Source organism: Pseudopipra pipra, chromosome 2, assembly GCF_036250125.1.
Source record: "Pseudopipra pipra isolate bDixPip1 chromosome 2, bDixPip1.hap1, whole genome shotgun sequence".
NCBI lineage: Eukaryota > Metazoa > Chordata > Aves > Passeriformes > Pipridae > Pseudopipra > Pseudopipra pipra.
In genome coordinates, this window is record NC_087550.1 from 41,720,119 (window position 1) to 41,740,158 (window position 20,040).

The window sequence follows — 20,040 nt, forward strand, 5'->3', positions numbered from 1 at the left end:
CCCGCTTTTGTAATGACCTTCACAAAACCACCTAATATTGTATTAAAAGCTGTTAATTGAGAAAGTAGTCTTCTCATCATATTTCCCTGTACATCTTTGCAGGTGATTCAGAGTTTGTGATTGCTCAAATTGAGTAATAATCACACTGAAACAAAAACGCTTGTGTTCCTCCTACCACAGTCAATGTTGAAGGGAACTAAAAGAAAGTACTGGTGCTTGAAATTCCATCTTAGGCTCTTTTCCTGCATGTAGCTGAGCAGCAAGAAGGAAAATCTTGACTGGTCTTTGGCAAGAACTGTTGTTGCTAAACCCAGAGTCCATTATTTAATTTCTTTTCAACCAGAGATCAGGAACAATCACAATAACGATGTGGTAGGCATGATAGTTAGAGGTTTAAACAAACAAACAGAAAATGAGTAACTGAGTGAATCAGTAGCACATATTGATAGAAAAAGAACCTGATTGTGATTAAAGCAAAAGACTTAAAGGTAGAGCCCAAAATTTAAAACCAAAGAACCTTTAAGTTTAAAATCAAAAATACAATGCAAATACATTTCCAGGGAATAGTAATAGTAAATAAATGGTTAATTTTAAAATGTACTCTTCTTTAACTCCAAGGATAAAATTGAATTTTGTGATGTGCACAAGTAGTGGTCATAACTGGTATTTGGAAATTATTTAAAATATACAATGTCCAAATGGCTATTCTTCTTTATAGTTAATTATACGTTATTTGTTTTGTAGATTTCTCTCCCGGGTCTTTATCAGATACTCTGCTTTGAAGATGAAAGTCTGTGGCACAATTTTTCTCAGAGTTCTGTATGTGAACAAGACTTTCCATCTACTGTTGTAAAAAGAATTTCCTTATTTCAGCAGGTAATCTTTTCATTTATTAAATTAATTATAAGTTCAGCATTAAAAGCAAATTTTACATCCAGGCCTGCTTGAATTATAAGCAGTGACAGTATCTACACTATCTTACAGTTTAACTAGTTTTTTTAGTCTAAAGATTATGTATTTTCTTTCACCATAATGCATATTTAGTTCTCTGTTATCTTAGTCTTTTTTTGTGTTGGTGTATTGCCTGCAACTGAGTACACCCTGTAAGGTATAGTAATATTCAGAATTAATTTCAATAATAGGTATTAAAATTCTTTCATGGTTGCTTTGTTACTGGTGGATGTGTCAGCTTGTTGAGTATCTTTAGTTTAGTTCATCATTTAATCTACAAACTCACACATCTGACTGAAAAACGCAGAACACAGTAGCAGCCTCTTCTTTTTTAGAATAGTAGTCACGAAATATGACTATTCTTGAAAGCCTGATGATAAAGAACTCACCAAGAATATTGGAGGAGAAAATCCCGTCCTCTACCTGAGGGTCCTTCTCCACTGGAAGGGGAAAATGTAATCCCTTTTGTGTTTATTGAAGAAGGCATGTCATTACTTACTTTCAAATGATGCTGTGATTTTTCATTTGAAGTCACTCCACGTAAAAAAACGAAGGCCCATTCCAAAGAAAGGATGAGGTAGTTTCATGTAGTTTCATGCTGATTGGCTCTTAGGAGCTCTCTATTTGGAGTTTTTGATGGAGGAGGTAAATTTCTAAATAGTATGCATGGAATTAAGGAACAAACCATTTTGGAAAGGAATTTTTCTGAGTCATATTTGATTCTATGAAATGCAGAAGAGCACTTCTTATATGTGCAATGTATTGTCAGAAAAATTCTGCATTTATAGGAAAGTAAATCTGGAATGATCAGTATATCTAGTTCCTTGTACAGAAAGTATTAAGAATATTTCTCTTGATGAAATGTAATGAAACTACGTGGTGAGATTGATGCACCACTCGTAAATTAATTTGCACTGAAATCAGAAACATTAGTACTTCAGTTAGGACATTACTGCCTGTATATGTGCACAGAATTTAGATTACTAGTATAAAGCTAAGTTTGCTTTCTAGCTACCCACATAGCTACCTTTTTTCTAAAACATTGTAGGAAAGGTTGTAGCTTACAAATAGACATTAGGTATAGATCTATTCTCTGATTCTATTAATAGAAAAGCTACTTACAAAAGAACAATTACAGTAGGTTGTCTTGGAAAGGAATGATCAGATAGCTTTATATATTCAGGGAAGATAACTTTGTTCTTAAGAAAAGTTTAAAGAATTCAGCAGTCTTAGAGGAGTCTTGCATTTTAAATTGTCACTATATACTTTTATAGACTCATCTCCCCCGAATATATTTTATTTTAAGGTACTTGTGGTCCAGGCTGTCCGACCAGACAGGCTACAGAGTGCCATGGCTCTTTTTGCGTGTAAAACCCTAGGTAAGTTAATTTTTCACCAGATTATTTCTGCATAACAATTAAGTATCTTTTTTTGTCCTACGTTGCTTTTATTTTATAGTTGTTATGGAATCCCTAAGTTTCTGAATTTGAAAATATGTTGTAAATGGACCTGCTGGTTTTGTTCTTTTAAAGTATTGTTAAAAAGTGCTTTTAAAATTGTTCGGTTTATGCTGCATAGTGATTGAAAATACTGTAGAAGATCTGTCAGATTCTTTTAATGAATTCTTGAACACTGGAATTAATTAAGAAAAGAAGATAACTGGTTTTCTTAAAGTTTTACACTGCAGCACTTTCCTTAAGACACAAATTTTCCAAAAAATATTACTTCATTTAATGTCATTAGATTTGAAATTTTGTAGATTGAGTCTCAGAAGATTATTTAATAATTTCAGTAATTTTTGTCTGTCTCTTGGTGTGTCATACTTTTTACAGTCTGTTTAAAAATATACATGATTTAGAGTGATTCAATGCTATGGTTGTCTATTTGTTCTAGTTAGTCTATTTCCCTTCTGAAGTCTATTGTATCCACAGTTTGAAGTGGATACTGTATGCCAAATAATCTTAATATTGCAGTATAGCACACCAAAGCCTTCCCTCGGTTTTTAGCAGTTAATGGGTATATGGAAGATGAATTATGAGTGTCTCATCGAGGTGGACACTGTAAGTTTTAAAAGTCACTTTATTTTACTCCTTTATGCTCCCTGTCTGTGGGCATCATTTGTTGGTCAAAATTGGCTCCATATCTGCAACCAAGACTGTTATTTTTGGGATTAAGATATAGCTTCTCTGTCAAATATTATTAGTAGATAGAGAGGATACTTTGTCGATGGCGAGTATAAAAGGCCCATGCTGACAATGTCTCTGCCTGTTGGAATCAAATGACAAATGTGATCTGCAGTGCCATGTGGCTCAAAGCCCAGCAGAGACCTGAATGCAGAGTGAGTTTGCCTGCTTACTGTCTTCCAAATCTTAATAAATTACATAAATTGCTTATTTTTATACTAGTTCCTTGGAGGAATGCTGCACGAGGGGATGGTTTTAGGTGAATGAAGCTGCAGCCTCACCAAGGAAGGCAGAATACCATTATCTTCATTTGGAGTTTCAAAACCAGCAAGTCATCCACAAATCATCCACAGATTTTTCATGCATATCAGTGAGATTTTATTTTGAGATCATGTCATAAATCATGACTAGCACTTTCTAACTGATAAAAGATGTCACACTTGTATGAATATTTTTTCATAGTTTTTCTGCTGGGTCTTTTTCAGGATGCTTACCCTGAAACTACTTAAACTTTCCTTTAGTTTGAAAAGGAGCTGTTAAGTTTCCAATCTACTTTGGCTGCTTTCCTGTAAGAAAAATGAGTTCCAAAAGAGCTCTAATAGCCTACAAGAAAGCCTTTCACTTCTGTTTTATCCAGATATGGGGGTTTTTGCTTCATCTTTTACATATATTTTTAAATTTATGGATGAAGAGGGATTAAAATAATTTCTTTTGAAGATAAGGTTCATAAGAACTTTCTAGGAACGTATTTTCTGGACACTCAAAGCATACTTATTTCTTTATCTTACATGCTATACTGAAATGCACCGTATTAACTGGAGCCTCGCTCCTATGAATTGAGAGTTGAGGTTGTTCAGCCTGGGAAGAGAAGGCTCTAGAGAGACCTTAAAGCAGCCTTTCAGTACCTAAAGGTGGCCCACAAGAGAGCTGGTGAAGGACTTATTACAAGGGCATGTAGTGATAGGACAAAGGCTATGGCTTTAAACTGAAAGAGAGTAGGCTTGGATTAGATATCTGGAAGAAATTCTTTACTGTGAGAGTGGTGAGACTCTTGAATAGATTGCCCAGTGAAATTGTGGATGCCCCATCCCTGGAAGTGTTCAAGACCAGGCTGGGTGGGCTTTGAGCAAGCTAGTCTAGTTGAAGGTGACCCTGGCTATGGCGGGAACTAGAGGATCTTTAAGGTCCCAACCCAAATTAATCTATGATTCTGTGGTACAAATTATATACCATATTATATATTGTTCTACAGGGAACGTGTAATAGCTCAAGTCTGAAAGCAGACCATGCCCTCAAGGAAGTGTGTATGGCATCATTTAGTAGTTGTGGCATAGTTGTCACTGATTTGGGTTCTTCTGCCTTGCTTTATGTTGTGATTTCCCATTGCACCTAAAGCTTCATTACTTAAGGACCAGTCTAAAGATGCATGAAACTACATGGCTAACACAATTTATTATACACATAGCTTTGGGCTCGTGTATAAATACCTTGCTTTTACTAGGTCAACACTTTAACTATTTAAGTTGTATATTAAAACAAATAATAGACAGAAGTAATCATAGTACCAAGAACCGTGTAAGTCTAATAATTAAGGCTCTTAGGACAATAAGGAGAGGTGTTGTACAGGCAGACATACACACTGCAATTAGTTTCAGCAAATAGCATAGCTTCTTATTCCACTTCTCTCTTTTTGTATGTTTCCTTGAAGACTACACTCTAAATAAAGACTGCAGTTTATGTTTGTCAAGCTGGAAATCCAAGCACCATGCTTGTTTATTTTTCTTATCAAAATAGGATGTCTTATACCTGCATATTGTAAGGATTTTGTTCTTATTTTAAGACTGGTTTTCTGGTCTCCATGGAACAGAACTCTGACTGCCAAATGACCACACCATCATGGAGAGTCACTTTATTTCCATAATAATTCTAATTCTAACTATAGGCATAAAGGAATTATCTCCATCACCTCTGAATATGAAACGTCTGTATAAAGAGACTATGGAAATTGAGCCCATCTTGATAATAATTTCTCCTGGTGCTGATCCTTCTCAAGAGTTGCAGGAACTTGCCAGTGTTGAAAGAAGTACTGAGTGCTACCATCAGGTCAGTCTTAGATAAGCATAATGATTAAAAAAATGTAATGTGTAAAATTTTACTGTAGTAATATCTGTTTTACCTTGTTTTTCAAGGAAGTTAATATGTAAAAACATAGTTTGGTGTCTATGTGTTTGTTCTTACCTGTCTTGACATTAACTTCTCATTCCATTTGCAAAATTGGTTGGAGAAGAGAGACACAATTTGTCATCCTCACAGAAGCAGGATCCACATGATAGGCATTCCTCCAACGTGGAGAAGGAAAAAATGAGAAGATAGATGGAAGAGAACAAAAGAGGCTGAGAATTGTTATATGTGCTACAACGTTATCTTTTTTTAGTGTGGAGTAATTGAAATATAAACGCACTAGGCCAGACTAGACTTCATAATTTCCTCTGCTTCTAGGACTTGCATTTTTTTTTCTTCAACTGAACAAGGAAATCAGATGTTCAGTGTTTGTGAACACTTCGGTATTTTGTGAAATTCTGTAAAATATTTTGAGAAATTTGGGAACCTTGAAGGTTCCCAATAACCCACTGGACAAAGCCCTCAGCTTCTCATCTGATCTTTCCTACTTTGAACAGGAGATTGGACTAGACACCTTTCAGGATCCATTCCAATTCAAATTATTCTATGATAAAAGTAGTTTCCTAATATTCCCATTACACAGTAACAATATGCTTTATACCTTTCTATAAAAAATTATTTCCTTCTGTCATTTGAAATATCTGTGGGGGGGGGAAGTTGTTATCTAGACAATCACTGGTTAACATAGAAATGGAAAACGTCAAGTTTAATGTTGCTTTTAAATAGTCCTTGAAATTGTTCCTTTCCTAGAATATACACTGATGTAATATATTTTTCCCATCAAACTGTAAATATTAAGAACCTACTGCCAGCTTATCTAACTATGAACGTTGTGGAATGCATATTTCTTACTCTGCCACGTGGATTTTTATGTTTATCTCTAAATATTCTTTACATGTTGGACTTTTAAAATGTAGCATGATATGGTATTCAATTAAGGAGTGGTACTCAAAGCTAAATAATCTGAAAGGTGTCCTACTAATGAGAATATTGTGGGTTTTTCCTGCACTTTCTCATGTAATTTAAATAGAACATAAAAGATCAGATTTTTCTTCTCTCTTGAATTACTTCTCATATAGGATGAAGAACAGAGTGCTAAATTTGTCTGCTACCTTATCTTCTTTTGGCTATTTTAAATTATTTCAAGATATATTAAGTTTTATTTAGGTAGAGGATAATAATGCCAAGACAAGACTTTTCAGATTGGCTAAGACCACTTTATTTTCAACTTGTTTGGTTCAGGGTTTTTGTTATGTATAGCTTCTAAATAGATTCTAAGGTAGAACTAAATATGGTGCTATAAAACATGAAGAAAGGACTGTATGTTAAACTATTCATATTTCCCAGTTGGAAAGAGACCAGCCTTAGTTTTTCACTCATCTTAATATAACTGAGTGTTTCTCTTCAAAGGAAATACTCCTAACTTCCACTCAGAAGAAACTTTGTTCTCATTTATCTCTTGTTTTTATTGTATCAGCAGTTCTGCAGTAGTACAGTTTAGTCACTGATATTTAAATTACTTTTTGACTTCCCAGGGAATAACATTACTGTCACCAAAGGATGTATGTTTTTTGCCATAAAGAGACTAGGTAATGGTTTTTTTAACAAACTCTGATTAGAGAAATTGTGAAGGAAAACTGTTTTCCTTAATCTTTTCCCTACTTTAGTAGCCTATCACGTTAGAGAAAATTCTAGTTATCTTTAGCACTCCTTTTTTACATATACACCCTACATTGAAAACATGATTTTGTATTTAGCTGTTAAATGATAAGTTCTTGATGCAACTGTGTCTGTCATTTCAGATTGCAATGGGCCAGGGCCAAGCTGACCTGGCTATTCAAACTCTAAAAGAATGTGCACGCAATGGAGAATGGCTCTGTTTAAAAAACCTGCATCTCGTTACATCTTGGCTTCCTGTGTTGGAAAAGGTGAGGGCAAATAGAGAAGAAGATATTGGAAACCAGACAAAATTAGTATGCAAAATTTCTGAAACATTTTAGACATTTCCATGGTGATGTTCAAAATTCCAGTTTAAAAATACACCTTTGCAGTTTTCTCAGTCATGAATAAGGTAAACTGCTGCAGATCTAAGCAGCTCCTTTTTTTGTGTGAACATTTTCATACAGTGTACAGTATTTCTACCATGATGATTGGGAAAATGTTCCAGTTAGGACTTCTAGTACTTTGAGATACTGCCCATGTTTGCTGAACTATGAATCTATCTATGCTTGAATTTAATTTCTTTTTCCCTTAGTTCTAGGACTTAATTTTTAGCAGTTCTTGTTTTTGTGAAGTATAGCTTGTGCCTGAGTTACTAAGAGGTTTTTGCTAATTTGAGATTAAAATGTCTATCTAATATTTTCTAGAAACACACTCTTCGTTATAGCATGTTAGATCATTAACTTGCTGACCAGAAGTGATTTTATATGACACACTTTTCATGTATATCACTGTGAAATCCTCAAAAGAAATTTACCCAGAAGAAGATTAGAGAATTCCTATCAACAGTAACTACAGTCTTAATTTTCCAGTTTTCTGTGATTTTTTGTAATTTGTACTCCATGGATGTGATCTTGGAGTCTATCATCTGTCTCTCAGTGTGGCACACATGTACCTTTAGCATTCCAATAATCCATTTTGAAAAAATGCGGAGGCAAAGCAAGATAACACTGGTGTATGTCATCTAATCTGAACAAGCTAGTGAACAGTAAGGAAGCGTTTGCAAGCCTCTTGCTGATTACAAAATTTCAGATCTTACAAGTATTAAAATATGGATATGTGTCAAGAGGTTCTTATTCTTTCCGAAAGAATGTAATACTGAATGTGTTAAACTTAATATAGACTGAGATTTGCTGATGGTTGACTCTGCACATTCCCTTGTCTATTTTGCATATCATTAACAAGTGTGAGGCTATGTAATTCCTATGCTTGAACATCATCTTAAGGGACTTCTGCATATTTATAATTCAGTTCCATCCGGGTACATAAATTTAGTTCTCACAATCTTTCAATTTAAGAAGATGAAATATATCTTCTGGTCAACGTGAACTTTATCAATAAGAAAATGATACCTTCACAGTTTACAGCTTCCCCCCACTAGATGTCTTGTAGCCAAGCACAGAGTATCAGAGGATGCATACTGCAGATAATGATGCTTGAGCTAGCGTGCAAATTCTCTTGTTTTCTTTTCCTAAAACTCCTGCTTCCAAGGCTGTGGTTCATTATCAAATCTTGGTTTAGTTCCCATAACATCCTCATAGACAAGCTGATGAAATATGGACCCCAGTGTACCTCAGTGAGGTAGATTGAAAACTGGCCTAGTTGTGTTACTTGAAGGGTTGTTGTCAACATCAAAAAATCCAGTCAGAGGCCAGTCATCAGTGTTGTGCTCTAGGCATTGGTACTGTGGCCAACATGGTTTAACATCTTAATTAATGATATGAGTAACGGGACAAAGTGTATCCTCAGCAAGTAGAGATGATAAAGATTTGGAGGAAATTATTGATGTAACAGATGAGTGTGCTTTCATCCAAAAGGACCTTAATAAACTGGAGAAGTAGACTGAGGAGATACCTCATGAAGTTCAGCAAAGGGAAATGCTAAGTGCTTCCTGTGAGGAGTAGCTCCGGCCACCCAGACAATCTGGGGACTAACTGGCTGAAAAGCAGTTTGGCAGAAAAGACCTAGGAGTCCTAGTGGGTAAGAAGGTGACATGAGCCAGCAAAGTGACCTTGCAGCAAAGAAGGTGACTGGCCTCCTGGGCTGTTACAGACAGAGCATTGCCAGCAGGTCGAGGGAAGTGATCCTTCCCCTTTTCTTGACACTGGTGAGATACATCTGGAATTCTGTGTCCAGTGCTCAGCTACCCAGTACAAGAGAGACATGGGCATACTGGAGCCACTTCAGTACAGGGTTAGGGTGATAAAGGAACTGGAGCATGTATCATACAAGTGGAAACTGGGAGAACTGGGACTGTTCAGCCTGGGAAAGAGAAGCCTCAGAGGAATCTTAGTTATTTAGTGTGTATTGGCTGATTGGAAAGAGTAAAGGAGACAGACCCAGTCTCTTCTCAGTGGTGTCCCATTACAAGACGAGGCTATGGACACAAACTAAAATACAAGAAATGCCATTTAAAGAAATGATAAAACTTATTTTAATGTGAAGATGGTCAAACACAAACAGGTTGCCCAGAGAGGCTGCAGAGTCTTCATCCTTGGAGATACTGAAAACCTGACTGCATACAGGTCTGGACAACTTGTTGAATCTGGCTCTGCTTTGAGCAGAGAGTTGGACTAGGCAGGCTCCAGCAGTTCCCTCCGAGCTCCATGATTCCATGACTCTAGGTACCAATTATAGTTGTCATTTTGCAAAATATCTGGACAAGTAATGACTTTTCAGAATTTTTTTCTTTACTAAAAACACCAAAACCAAAATGATAATGATTATGCTTTAGAGATTATGACAATGAATGGATTGTGAGAAAATCTGTTGAGTTTTTTAACCTATGTTTCTCCCAACACATGTACACAAAACTGTTGACATTGTTCTGAAGTCAATTGTCAGACAACTTCAATGGAAAATATATCTGTTTCAGCAGCACCTAAAGCACCAGCAGTGTGTGTCCATATTCAATAATTACATATTTTTGTGAAACCTTTATATTTTAAATAACTTTTGACAATATTTCTCTTAGAACTCATTTTTCCTAATCTCAGTTTTCCATGAATCATGATAACATAAAGGGTTCATACAACAAACACTTGAAGAGGAAAAAATGAATATAGCTATACAGTTGTTGAAAGTCATTGAGATTTGTTGATATGCAGCCCACATTGCAAGCCTTCATCTTTTGAGATGCAGACTTCTGGTGTTTTTGTACTTAAAAGAAGTAAAGAACTGCTATGTATTTTTATGCCACCAATTTAGTATCTGGGGGAAAGGTGCAAATATTTTGACACAGCTAGGATGAACTTCAAGTTTGAGCACAGCGATGACATAGAATGTGTGGAGACAATACATCTTGAACTATAGTCTTGAATAACCTTATATGTAAAACAGCTGTAGATTTTTTTAGATAAGCCTAACTTTCTAATCCAGGGTATTATAATTTTGTAAATACTGTTCTATATATTAAAAAAACCACCTCAAAACCTTTTTCAATGTATATCATCTTTTTAATAGGAACTGAATACATTACAGCCTCAACCAAACTTTCGTCTGTGGCTTACTACCGAAGTTCATCCAAAATTTACTCCGATTTTGCTTCAGTCAAGTCTGAAAATAACTTATGAAGTAAGATTTGTTTGGAAAGTTTTTATTTGATTTTTACATGAAACTAATCTAGATGTATAGTAAACTATATGTTTAAATAGAATAAGTGACTTTACCTTATATTTCAAAAAATGCTATGAATTTACCTTGAGAGATGAATTTTTTCCTAGATACTTTTTCCAATTGAAAGTTTGAACTGAAAATAAGTTTAAATAGGGAAAGTAGTTGTTCTGTCTTGTGCTCCAAATTCTTTTGTGCATTTAATCAGTGTTTCTTAAGAGCAAAAATCTACACAGATGATACTACATGGATGACAAACAAGGAATTTCTCCTTCTTGATGAACATCCTCATCTGAAGATCACAGAATCCCACTTTCTTATTTTCCTTTTTGGCCCCATAGCTTTATATTCACTGGACCCTTTCAACAAAAATGGCTTTCCTCCTGTACAGCAGAACATACAGTTAAAGGCCTTTACTCAAAATTGAGACCTTTGCTTTTGAAATGGTTCAGTTTAAGGAATAACTGGGACCGTGTTCCTCCAAATGATTGGAAAGTAGTCTAATGAATGCACTGAAGCAGTGTCCATTATGGAAATCATTGATAGGAGTGCTACTAAATCTTCCATTCATTATGGAGTGTGGAGATTTTGCCTACAGCTAAACTGAGAAACTCTGACCTTTAGAGTCCAATGTTGCTGACTTTCCACAATCCAAAACTGTTATACTTTTATATTGACTGCAGGTATTTTTAAGTTTCTTGAGTACCTTCTTGCTTATATTGAGCCCTTCAGTGGTACAGAAATTGCAAGACTGTGTAGGATCATCACATTTCTTTTCATCTAACTTCTGGAAGTTACTCATCCCACTATCTTTGAAATAATTGGAACTTTGCACAAATGCAATATTCTCAATCCTTTTGTTTTCTTTTCATTTTTAGTAAATATTTTGTTATCATGAAAGGACAATGATAGACAATGACTTGGTGAATGATATTTGATTATTATGTGGTTGTAGTATGTCCCTTAACTGTTACCGATCAAGATGCAGATATTAAAAGAAAAAGTCAATTTACTACAGTATTTTGCAATTGTTTTTCAGAAGTGTGCATAAGCAGCATATGGAATTATGTTAATCTTATGGAAATATTAACAACCATTTTTCAAAAGAAAGAACATTCTTAGAAATATGAAAGTGTAATTTAAATCTCTTTAAAATTTATGTTTGCCTTCACACTTGGAAATAATTTGAAAATGGCTGAGTATCCAGTAGTTTTTACTTTTAAGCACTGTAATTTCTGTTATTATATACACCTTAAATGCAGTTATTTCTAGTGGTTGTGAACATTACCTACCACTTAATCAGAGAACCAGCATTTTATCATTCATCTATACCATATCTGTATGCTAGTTAACAGAGTGAGGTGATGGCAAAAGGCAATTTGACACTCATCACAGAATTAATTGGTAGTTGAACTTTAAAATCTGAAGAAAAGTTGTATTTTTGAAAACAGTTGAATTTAGTTTATGCTTACATATTTTGATAGAGTGTTATTCTTTCACTAAGTTCTTTTAGTGTGGTACAGTCCTGTCAGTTGGTCCGGGTTACAATTTCCTTCAGTATGCTGACGTTATTTTCCGTATAGAATCATTCTATTATTAGGCCATTTATTACAAACAAATATTTTTCTTGTTAAATTTTATTCTATTAAACACTGTTTGTCATTTCTTTAAGTTACAAATTTTAGCTTAGAATTTAAGAAAATAGCACATAAAAATACCAGGTTTTCTGTCTAGAACAGTGTCTTTCCTTCTGATGCAGGCACCTCCAGGCCTCAAAAAGAACCTCTTGCGAACGTATGAATCTTGGACACCAGAGCAAATTAATAAAAAGGGAAATTTGTCTCGAGCACAGTCTCTCTTTTGTTTAGCATGGTTTCATGCTGTATGTCAAGAAAGAAGAAACTTTATCCCTCAGGTAATATTTTATTTGCTACCTTTTTAAAAATGTACCCCATTTATTAACTTCTGTACTTGGAAGTATTTTTCCTGTTGGATCATGTTCAGAAATGAGAAAAATTTGGACACTTCTGGTGCCTACCTTCATTGTCTCTGAATTCATTGCAAAATAAGATCTTGGTAACCTCAATTCCTGTCTTTCTGAAAATTGTTCCTTCCTGCATGCGGTTATTTTGTGATTTGTGTAGTAACTGATACTGATGAAGAAATGAAGTCACATGGAAAAGATTCTGTGAATCCTGTTTGCCTGGGACAGGAAAAAGTATTATGGAAACACACAACTGAATGGGAGATGAGAAAAGAGACTTTGTTAGGAAGGAGGAGGTGACATTATCTACTCTTGCTATACACAAACCCTTCTCAGGGAGAAGGAAGAACAAGGGAAGGTATTAATTTCTTGTGAGGATTATAATGGTTTTCAGAGACTGTGATTTTTTTCCTTAGACAAATTATTGTTTAAAGTAAACATTTCTTTATGACTGCAGATTCTTAAATTAAACAGACAAAAAACCCTCAACCAGCAAACTGCTGTATGTTTTGTTTATTTTATTCTATTTAGACTAGGGATGAAATTACCCTGTCATCTGAAGGATTTGGTCTGGCATAGCCTGGAACATTAGAGTTTTTTGCTGCTTTTGACTTTGTGATTTGTAAGGTTGTTTGCCTGTTGCAGTAGAAGGCTTTTGAATATGGTGTTAAAGAGTACAATAGGTGAAAATATTTAAAGTACTAAACTGACACATGAATTTTCCTTTGTCTTTGTTCAAATTCATGTTCATTTAGCACCAGTTTTTCAAGTAACACAAGATAGGATTACTGCTTTCTCTTTAATTCTTCTGTAATTGCGTTTGTCTCATGTGCAAACAGTGATAGTTTTTCTAACATTGATGGACTGCAGTTAATCTCAGGTAGAAGCTTTTGTATTTTGTAATGAATTTTGAGTTGTTTTGGGATCTGTAAAAAAACCCCAACATGAACACTGTTGAGCATCTTTCCAGTATATGACCTTCTGGGTGACTGGCTGATAGTTATTTGAGATCTGTGGAGCAGCCACAATCTTGACCTGAGACTGTATCCATCTCACTGAACGTGTGCAAAGTTGACATGTTTGTGCACTTCACGTCATATGCACATGTTGCTATGATACGATCCATATGCAAAGGTACAGCCATAAGAAGATACAACAACAGGACATACCTTTGAGATCTGTATTTCCTAAATTCTGTATCATATATCAATATTTATTTATACTTATCCATTTATAATGAAAGCTTTTTATGACAATTACATACACACTACACATTACTGGTACATAAAGAGTAGTGCCACCAAGAACAGAAAGGAGGTACAAACTGCAAATGATTAAAATATGCATATGACAGTCAGCATTTTCACTGTAATAGTAGCAGTAATTGCTTTTCTCATAATTTTTTTAGTCAGAAATGAAGTGACGTGAATTAAGGAGTAAGACGATGAATGTATAGTAAAGACTCTGTTTGAAGAATCAGTCCTATTTATGAAAATCCTTTCTATATCCTGAAATACTGAAAGACTCTCAGAAATAAAATCATAATTCAGTGAATGATCTAGTCACAGATGTCAGCAACTTTTAGTTGAAGTAAATAAAGTTAGGAAATAAAATAAACTTAAGTTTACATTCTTCATACTCGATGGATTCTGGTTTGTGTAAGTATGTAAAACTAAATGCAGTGGTAGAGCTAATGTTTAAAAATGAATGTTTCAAAAATTGCACTTTAGAGGGCACAGGTTGTTTTCATTCAGTATTTAGTATTATACAGCATTCAGTAATCACATAATACTGGTATTTTACTTCATGATCATCATTGTGTGACTAATTAAATTCTTTGGGTTTCTTTTAATGATAGGGTTGGACCAAGTTTTATGAATTTTCTTTATCCGATCTCCGTGCTGGTTTTGACATTATTGACACACTTTTTGAGGGTAAGTCACGTCTTAAAGGAAGTCCCATTAGTAGGGATGTTGAATGGAGAGTTTTATCTTTCTACAATGTTCAGATAAGAGTGGAGATGCTGCAGAGCTCATCAAAAGTGAGCAAAGCTAGAAACATCACAAATCCATTTCTCGGTAAACCAATAGTTTCTTGGTGCCCGAGAAGTATTCTGCTCAGCTTCTTGAGTGCAGAGGAACAAATAGGAAATACAGGGCTGCCTGTAAGATGGAATCTTGCGTCTCTATTCCTTCCCAGTATGAACTCCCTGTATATTGAATAAATGAATTGAATATGAATGAATTCTTCATATTGAAACTCAATATTAGATGGAGCCCACTTTATTGTTCTATTAAGTAGTGTAGGAATTTCTTAATATTAGTTATTTTGGTAAAGGTAATTTTTTTTTTTAAATCTTTGCATTTTGTTAATTTCAAGTAAAGATAGGAACTGATATTTAGAGCTAATTTATGATCATTGGCTTAAATGGGATTTATGGATTATTAGTACTTCAGAAATTAGAGCTCAGTTACACAGACTTGAAACATACAGTGGTGTAAAGAGATTGAATCATTAACTAATCAATAATCATTAATCTAATCATCATTACTGCTTTTCTTATGAAAGAATGATTGAAGTATTAGGAAACAACAGTTACCACCAATAAACCCCCTCTTCAAGTAATTGCCACTTCCTTTTTTCAAGGGACTTTAATAAGTACCTTTCTAATCAAGCTTTTACCTGCATATGAAAGCAATAGGATATAAGTAGATCATTGTGCCATGTAGTTATTTTGGACGACTGTGACAGAATGAAGGAAAAATAAGATATTTTGAACTTGTGGGTTATAGCTAAGCCAGAATAATCTATTACAACATCAACCTGGCCAGGAAATTACTAGTAACATGCTTAACTTTATGTGTTATGTTGTGTGATTTATAATGATTTGCAAGGTATCTAACCTGGACCTTTTTGTGTTTGAAAGATGATGTTTTGAGTAATCTTACCTATTTTGAGCATGGTCTGCTTTTAATTTAATCAGTGAGTTTATTTTATGAGATCAGATGGTACCATCATACAAAATGGTGTATAAATTTTTATTTATGACAGAGGAGCACGTAATTAAAGTTTTAATAGCATAATTTCTGAAATGCATGTAACTAATGAATATAATCAATTGGTTCAAAAAGCACTTCAAGACTTAAGTTATATTTCTAATAATTCATTTTGAAATACAGTAAGTGTTCATTTTATCAATGACAGATATTTACAAACTCATCCAACTTTCTGCAACTTTTACTATTTTATAATATAGAAGAAAAATAATTTGAAATTAATTATTTGATGTGTTCATGTCTCTTTTATTTTGCTAAAGAACTGCAGTGACAAGAAGAAATGCTTATAATGCGATGCTATCCAGTGTTATAAAACTAATAATAATTAATTAATTAATTGATAGGTTTCAAAGATTTCCAGTGGGAATTTGTTCATGGCTTGTTTGAAAATGCAATCTATGGAGGCCGTGTAGATAATTACTTTGATATGAGGATTCTTCGGTCCTACTTGAAGCAACTTTTCAATTCACGAGTCATTGGCAGTTTAAATGCCAGAGGCAAGAAGATGACTAGTTTCCCATGTTCGATCTCTCTACCGAATTCCTGCAGTATTTTGGTAGGTATCCATCTTCTCTCACCTAGTAAATAATTTATTTTCAGGAATTATTCTTGAAATACTTCCACAAAGTAAACCAGAGTTACAATCCAAAGGATACCTCTATTTCTTCAGGACTTCTTTTGTGTGGAGCACTAACCCTTAAGTGCTCATTCACTGTTCTTTTTTATGGTATGTGATTGGACCGTGGTGCAGAGCAGCATAGCTATGAAGAATTGAGTATAAAAGAAATTGGGTCAATTTATGAAAAAGGATATAATTACATTTTTATTTATTTAGTATATTAACGGTGTATTACAAAACTGCCAAACATTCCTACAACTTCTGGATGAAATAGGAAAATCTAAATATATCTTCATATTTCCAAAATATATCAATATTCTGACATAATCTGCTGACATGCCGTGGAGGGTGTATGACATTTTATTTGGTGATAAATATGGATTCTGATTCTTCTTTAGTATTCCTTTAGCATAAATGAGAGGGAATTCCTCAGTCTAAAGAACTGAACTCTCCCTATGCTTTCATATACTATTATTGTTACTACTATGATTAAGATTCATTTGCATTTTAATTTAGGACTCAATCATAGACCTCTAATATGAGTTGATGTAAACAGAATTATCCCAGTTAAAGTAAATTGCTGTCATTGACATTCTCTACCTGGCTTCTGACTGTTTTGGTTTGGGGCTTGGTTTTTGGGTTTTTTTTGTGTTGGTTTTGTTTTTTGGTTTTTTTTTTTACTCTAATATGACCGATAGTTTTTATTTTCTATAGATATGCTGAGTTAATATCATAAAGAGGGAAGGAATAAACAAACCAAGCTGGTCTCTCTTCTTGTAGATAATATGGTCAAGTAGATGAATCTTTTTTCTACCTTACACTGCATTTAATATCTCTTGATTTCTTATATGATTATTTATGTAAGAATTTATAGTTTTGTATCTTCAGTACTTTTCTGCAAGCAGTTTTGATTAGTAGAACATAACTAAAAAAAAAAGCTAAGTTTGTTTCCTTAAATTATTTGCAATGATATATCTTACTAAATTAGTGTTCCCTCAGTGTTTGGTGTAGAGGTCTGCTCCTGTTGTTACTTCTGAAGTGAGATTCCATGTTAAAGTGTGTCTATCTAGCACATGCTCCTGCAAGCAAAGGCAGAATGCACATGACACAATGCAAGAGGATGCAGCCAGACTTTCAAATAGTAAATATTTTTGCCTTTAAATCACAATAAAAGAGATGTCCAGCACTATTAGTCTACCTTAGGCTGAAAAGCCTCTTTCTGTTTTGTGCAAGAGGGCATCTCTAGTGACTCTTACATTATAGTCACTATTGATGCTATTCTGCATCTCCATATTATGCAAGCCTATTTTTATGGAAATTATTTTACTTTCTTTGAGTGATAATATCTTCATAGATTTAAATAGAAGTGAGTGCTCTTAATTTTATAAATATGTGTTATACTTTTCTTAGAATTCCAGATGGGGATTTTTTTTTTAATTTATTTTGTCATTAATCTTACTTTTAAGTTTTCAACAGAAGTATTGTAACTACTTTTCAAGGACAGTCTTGGCATATTTTTCTTTTCAGGTAATACCATCACTGTAATCAGAACTGCTTTTTGCTCTTTTAGAGTGGAAATGCTGTATAAAAGAAGATAGTTTTTGATAAATAAAATGAAGAAATCTGTAAATAAGATTACCAGCATATCTCGTGTCTTATATATCTATTTTAATCTTTGTATTATGCAGTGCACCTAATGAAATTTTTTTCAGCATACAGTGTTAATTTTCATGAGCTGAATAAAAAGTTCCCCTAGTTATGTCTATTCTTTTCTTCTAATGCAGGATTATCGCAATATTATTGAAAGCCTTCCAGAAGATGATAAACCTGACTTTTTTGGCTTGCCAGCTAATATTGCTCGTTCATCACAGCGCATGATCAGTTCCCAGGTAAAATTAGCATTTTTCATTGGCCTCTAAATATTTTCTGCAGCTAGTATAAGCTCAAGAACCCAACCACCTGTTCATAAATCTGCTTCCATAAGAAAGTTGGAGTAAATGGATGGGGTTTTTTTGATGCACTGACATTTATCTGTAGAATACTTTAATATAGTAACAGTTAATCTTTAGTTACAAGAATATGAATCTAGAACTTAAATAAACAAATAGTTATTAAGAAAGTTTCCAATAATACAATTCAGTTCACACTGAAGAGTGACACGATAGTTTTACACATTAAATAGGGGTAATATTTATGCTTTTTCTGAAAAAGAAATTCTGAAGAATTCTTTCGGTAGTCAAAAAATTCCATCTTTACAATTAGGAATATGATTTTCTTTAAAAAAGTTATTCTCGCTGGAGAATAGCTACTTAAGCATGTCATAAGGAAATTCTCAACATAATGAAAAGGAAGTTTGAGGGTGTTTGATGGTAATAATTTAAAAATTCACTGATTTTAAATATTTCCATTATTGATTTAACTGTAACATATGGCAGATGGCTATATCATAGTAAAGAGTTCTCAGCTGTCATTTAATTTCAGTCTAGTCCAGATTTGAGTATATATTTAGTACATGAGAATGCACTCATCTTAGTGCTGGAATAATAGGCAATGATTAAAGATTTTTCACCTCTTTGTTTTAGAGTTCTATGTAGAAACTGCATCTTGGGTGAGTGACATGGATCAACATTATCCTGGGTACTATTAAGGAAACAGCTGGGGCAGCTTTCCTTCTCACCCTTTGGGAAGCCCAAAAATACTGACTGTCCCTTATTCTTGTCATAATTTCTGTTTTGTCAGTCTAAGAAAGAAAAAGATGGAGTGATTTGAATTCCATATGTCTTTATCATCAATACAGTTTTTGATTCGTTGGACAAAGCTTTTCGTTGCTAGTATTGCATCACTTCTCTTAGGTGTCAATGCAGTTGCCTAAAGATTGGTATCTCGTATAATCTGGATATGCTCTAGTGTATTTAAGACATCTACGAGGAACTGCCAAATACAACACAGGATCCAAATGAATACATGTTCTACTGGGCCAGTGACTGGAATTCAGGACAAAATGGCACAAGAAGGCAGTGTTTAAGCAACTTGATTCCCACTGCTTGTGCACTCAGATCCAGTAAAGCATGGATCTGGAGATCCTTAAATTCTTTGTTCTATATTTTTCTTTCATTGCTTCAGTGAAGTATAGATGAAAGCACATGATTACTGTATTAGTGCAGTATCAGTTTTTTAATTATTCGTTATCATAGTTTGTGTAACTGGTAATAAATTAGTTGTGTCAGATAACATGAAATTGATTGAATTGAGAATCTTACATCAGAGCTGTGAAGTGAACTGGTCTGTAATTTGTGGCTTTCTTTAATTTTCTGTACAGCCCTAGCATGCTGTCTTAAGTAAGGATAAGTTATAGGAGGGAAAATTATATCCATAGTTAACCTCCACAAAATCAGAACAGAATAGAATACCAGGTTGGAAGATATCTCAAGAATCATCTGGTCCAACCTTTCTTGGCAAAATCAATTGGAATTTCCCTATAATTGGAATTTCCTATAATTTCAAGACTTAGAATAACAGTTTTTAAAAAAAGTATCAAATTCTCTGCTCACACTCACCTAAAAAAGGGCTCCAAGCAGAAATTTCTTATTGGTATAAGACCTTTGATCTATTAAAAAAAATAAAATTACCTTTGAGTATTGCATTTGTTGACTATCAAATACAGTACTGGTAAATTTGTTTAAATATATTTGTTTACTTAAATTCATAGCTGTATTGGCAAACTATTTGGTGTTT

The 20,040-nt window shown here is 34.0% G+C and overlaps 1 protein-coding gene across 4 annotated transcripts in view; it reads left to right on the top strand.

Moving 5' to 3' along the window:
* The window catches only part of DYNC2H1 (dynein cytoplasmic 2 heavy chain 1), a 159,506-nt gene that overhangs the window by 83,711 nt on the left and 55,755 nt on the right, over positions 1 to 20,040 (top strand). For all 4 annotated transcript variants that reach the window (XM_064645170.1, XM_064645168.1, XM_064645166.1 and 1 more), the window contains 9 exons: positions 745 to 876; positions 2,258 to 2,330; positions 5,077 to 5,237; positions 7,118 to 7,243; positions 10,497 to 10,607; positions 12,406 to 12,561; positions 14,489 to 14,564; positions 16,031 to 16,242; positions 18,090 to 18,194. In XM_064645170.1, coding sequence (XP_064501240.1) covers positions 745 to 876; positions 2,258 to 2,330; positions 5,077 to 5,237; positions 7,118 to 7,243; positions 10,497 to 10,607; positions 12,406 to 12,561; positions 14,489 to 14,564; positions 16,031 to 16,242; positions 18,090 to 18,194 — 1,152 coding nt within the window. The remainder of the gene's footprint in view (positions 1 to 744; positions 877 to 2,257; positions 2,331 to 5,076; positions 5,238 to 7,117; positions 7,244 to 10,496; positions 10,608 to 12,405; positions 12,562 to 14,488; positions 14,565 to 16,030; positions 16,243 to 18,089; positions 18,195 to 20,040) is intronic.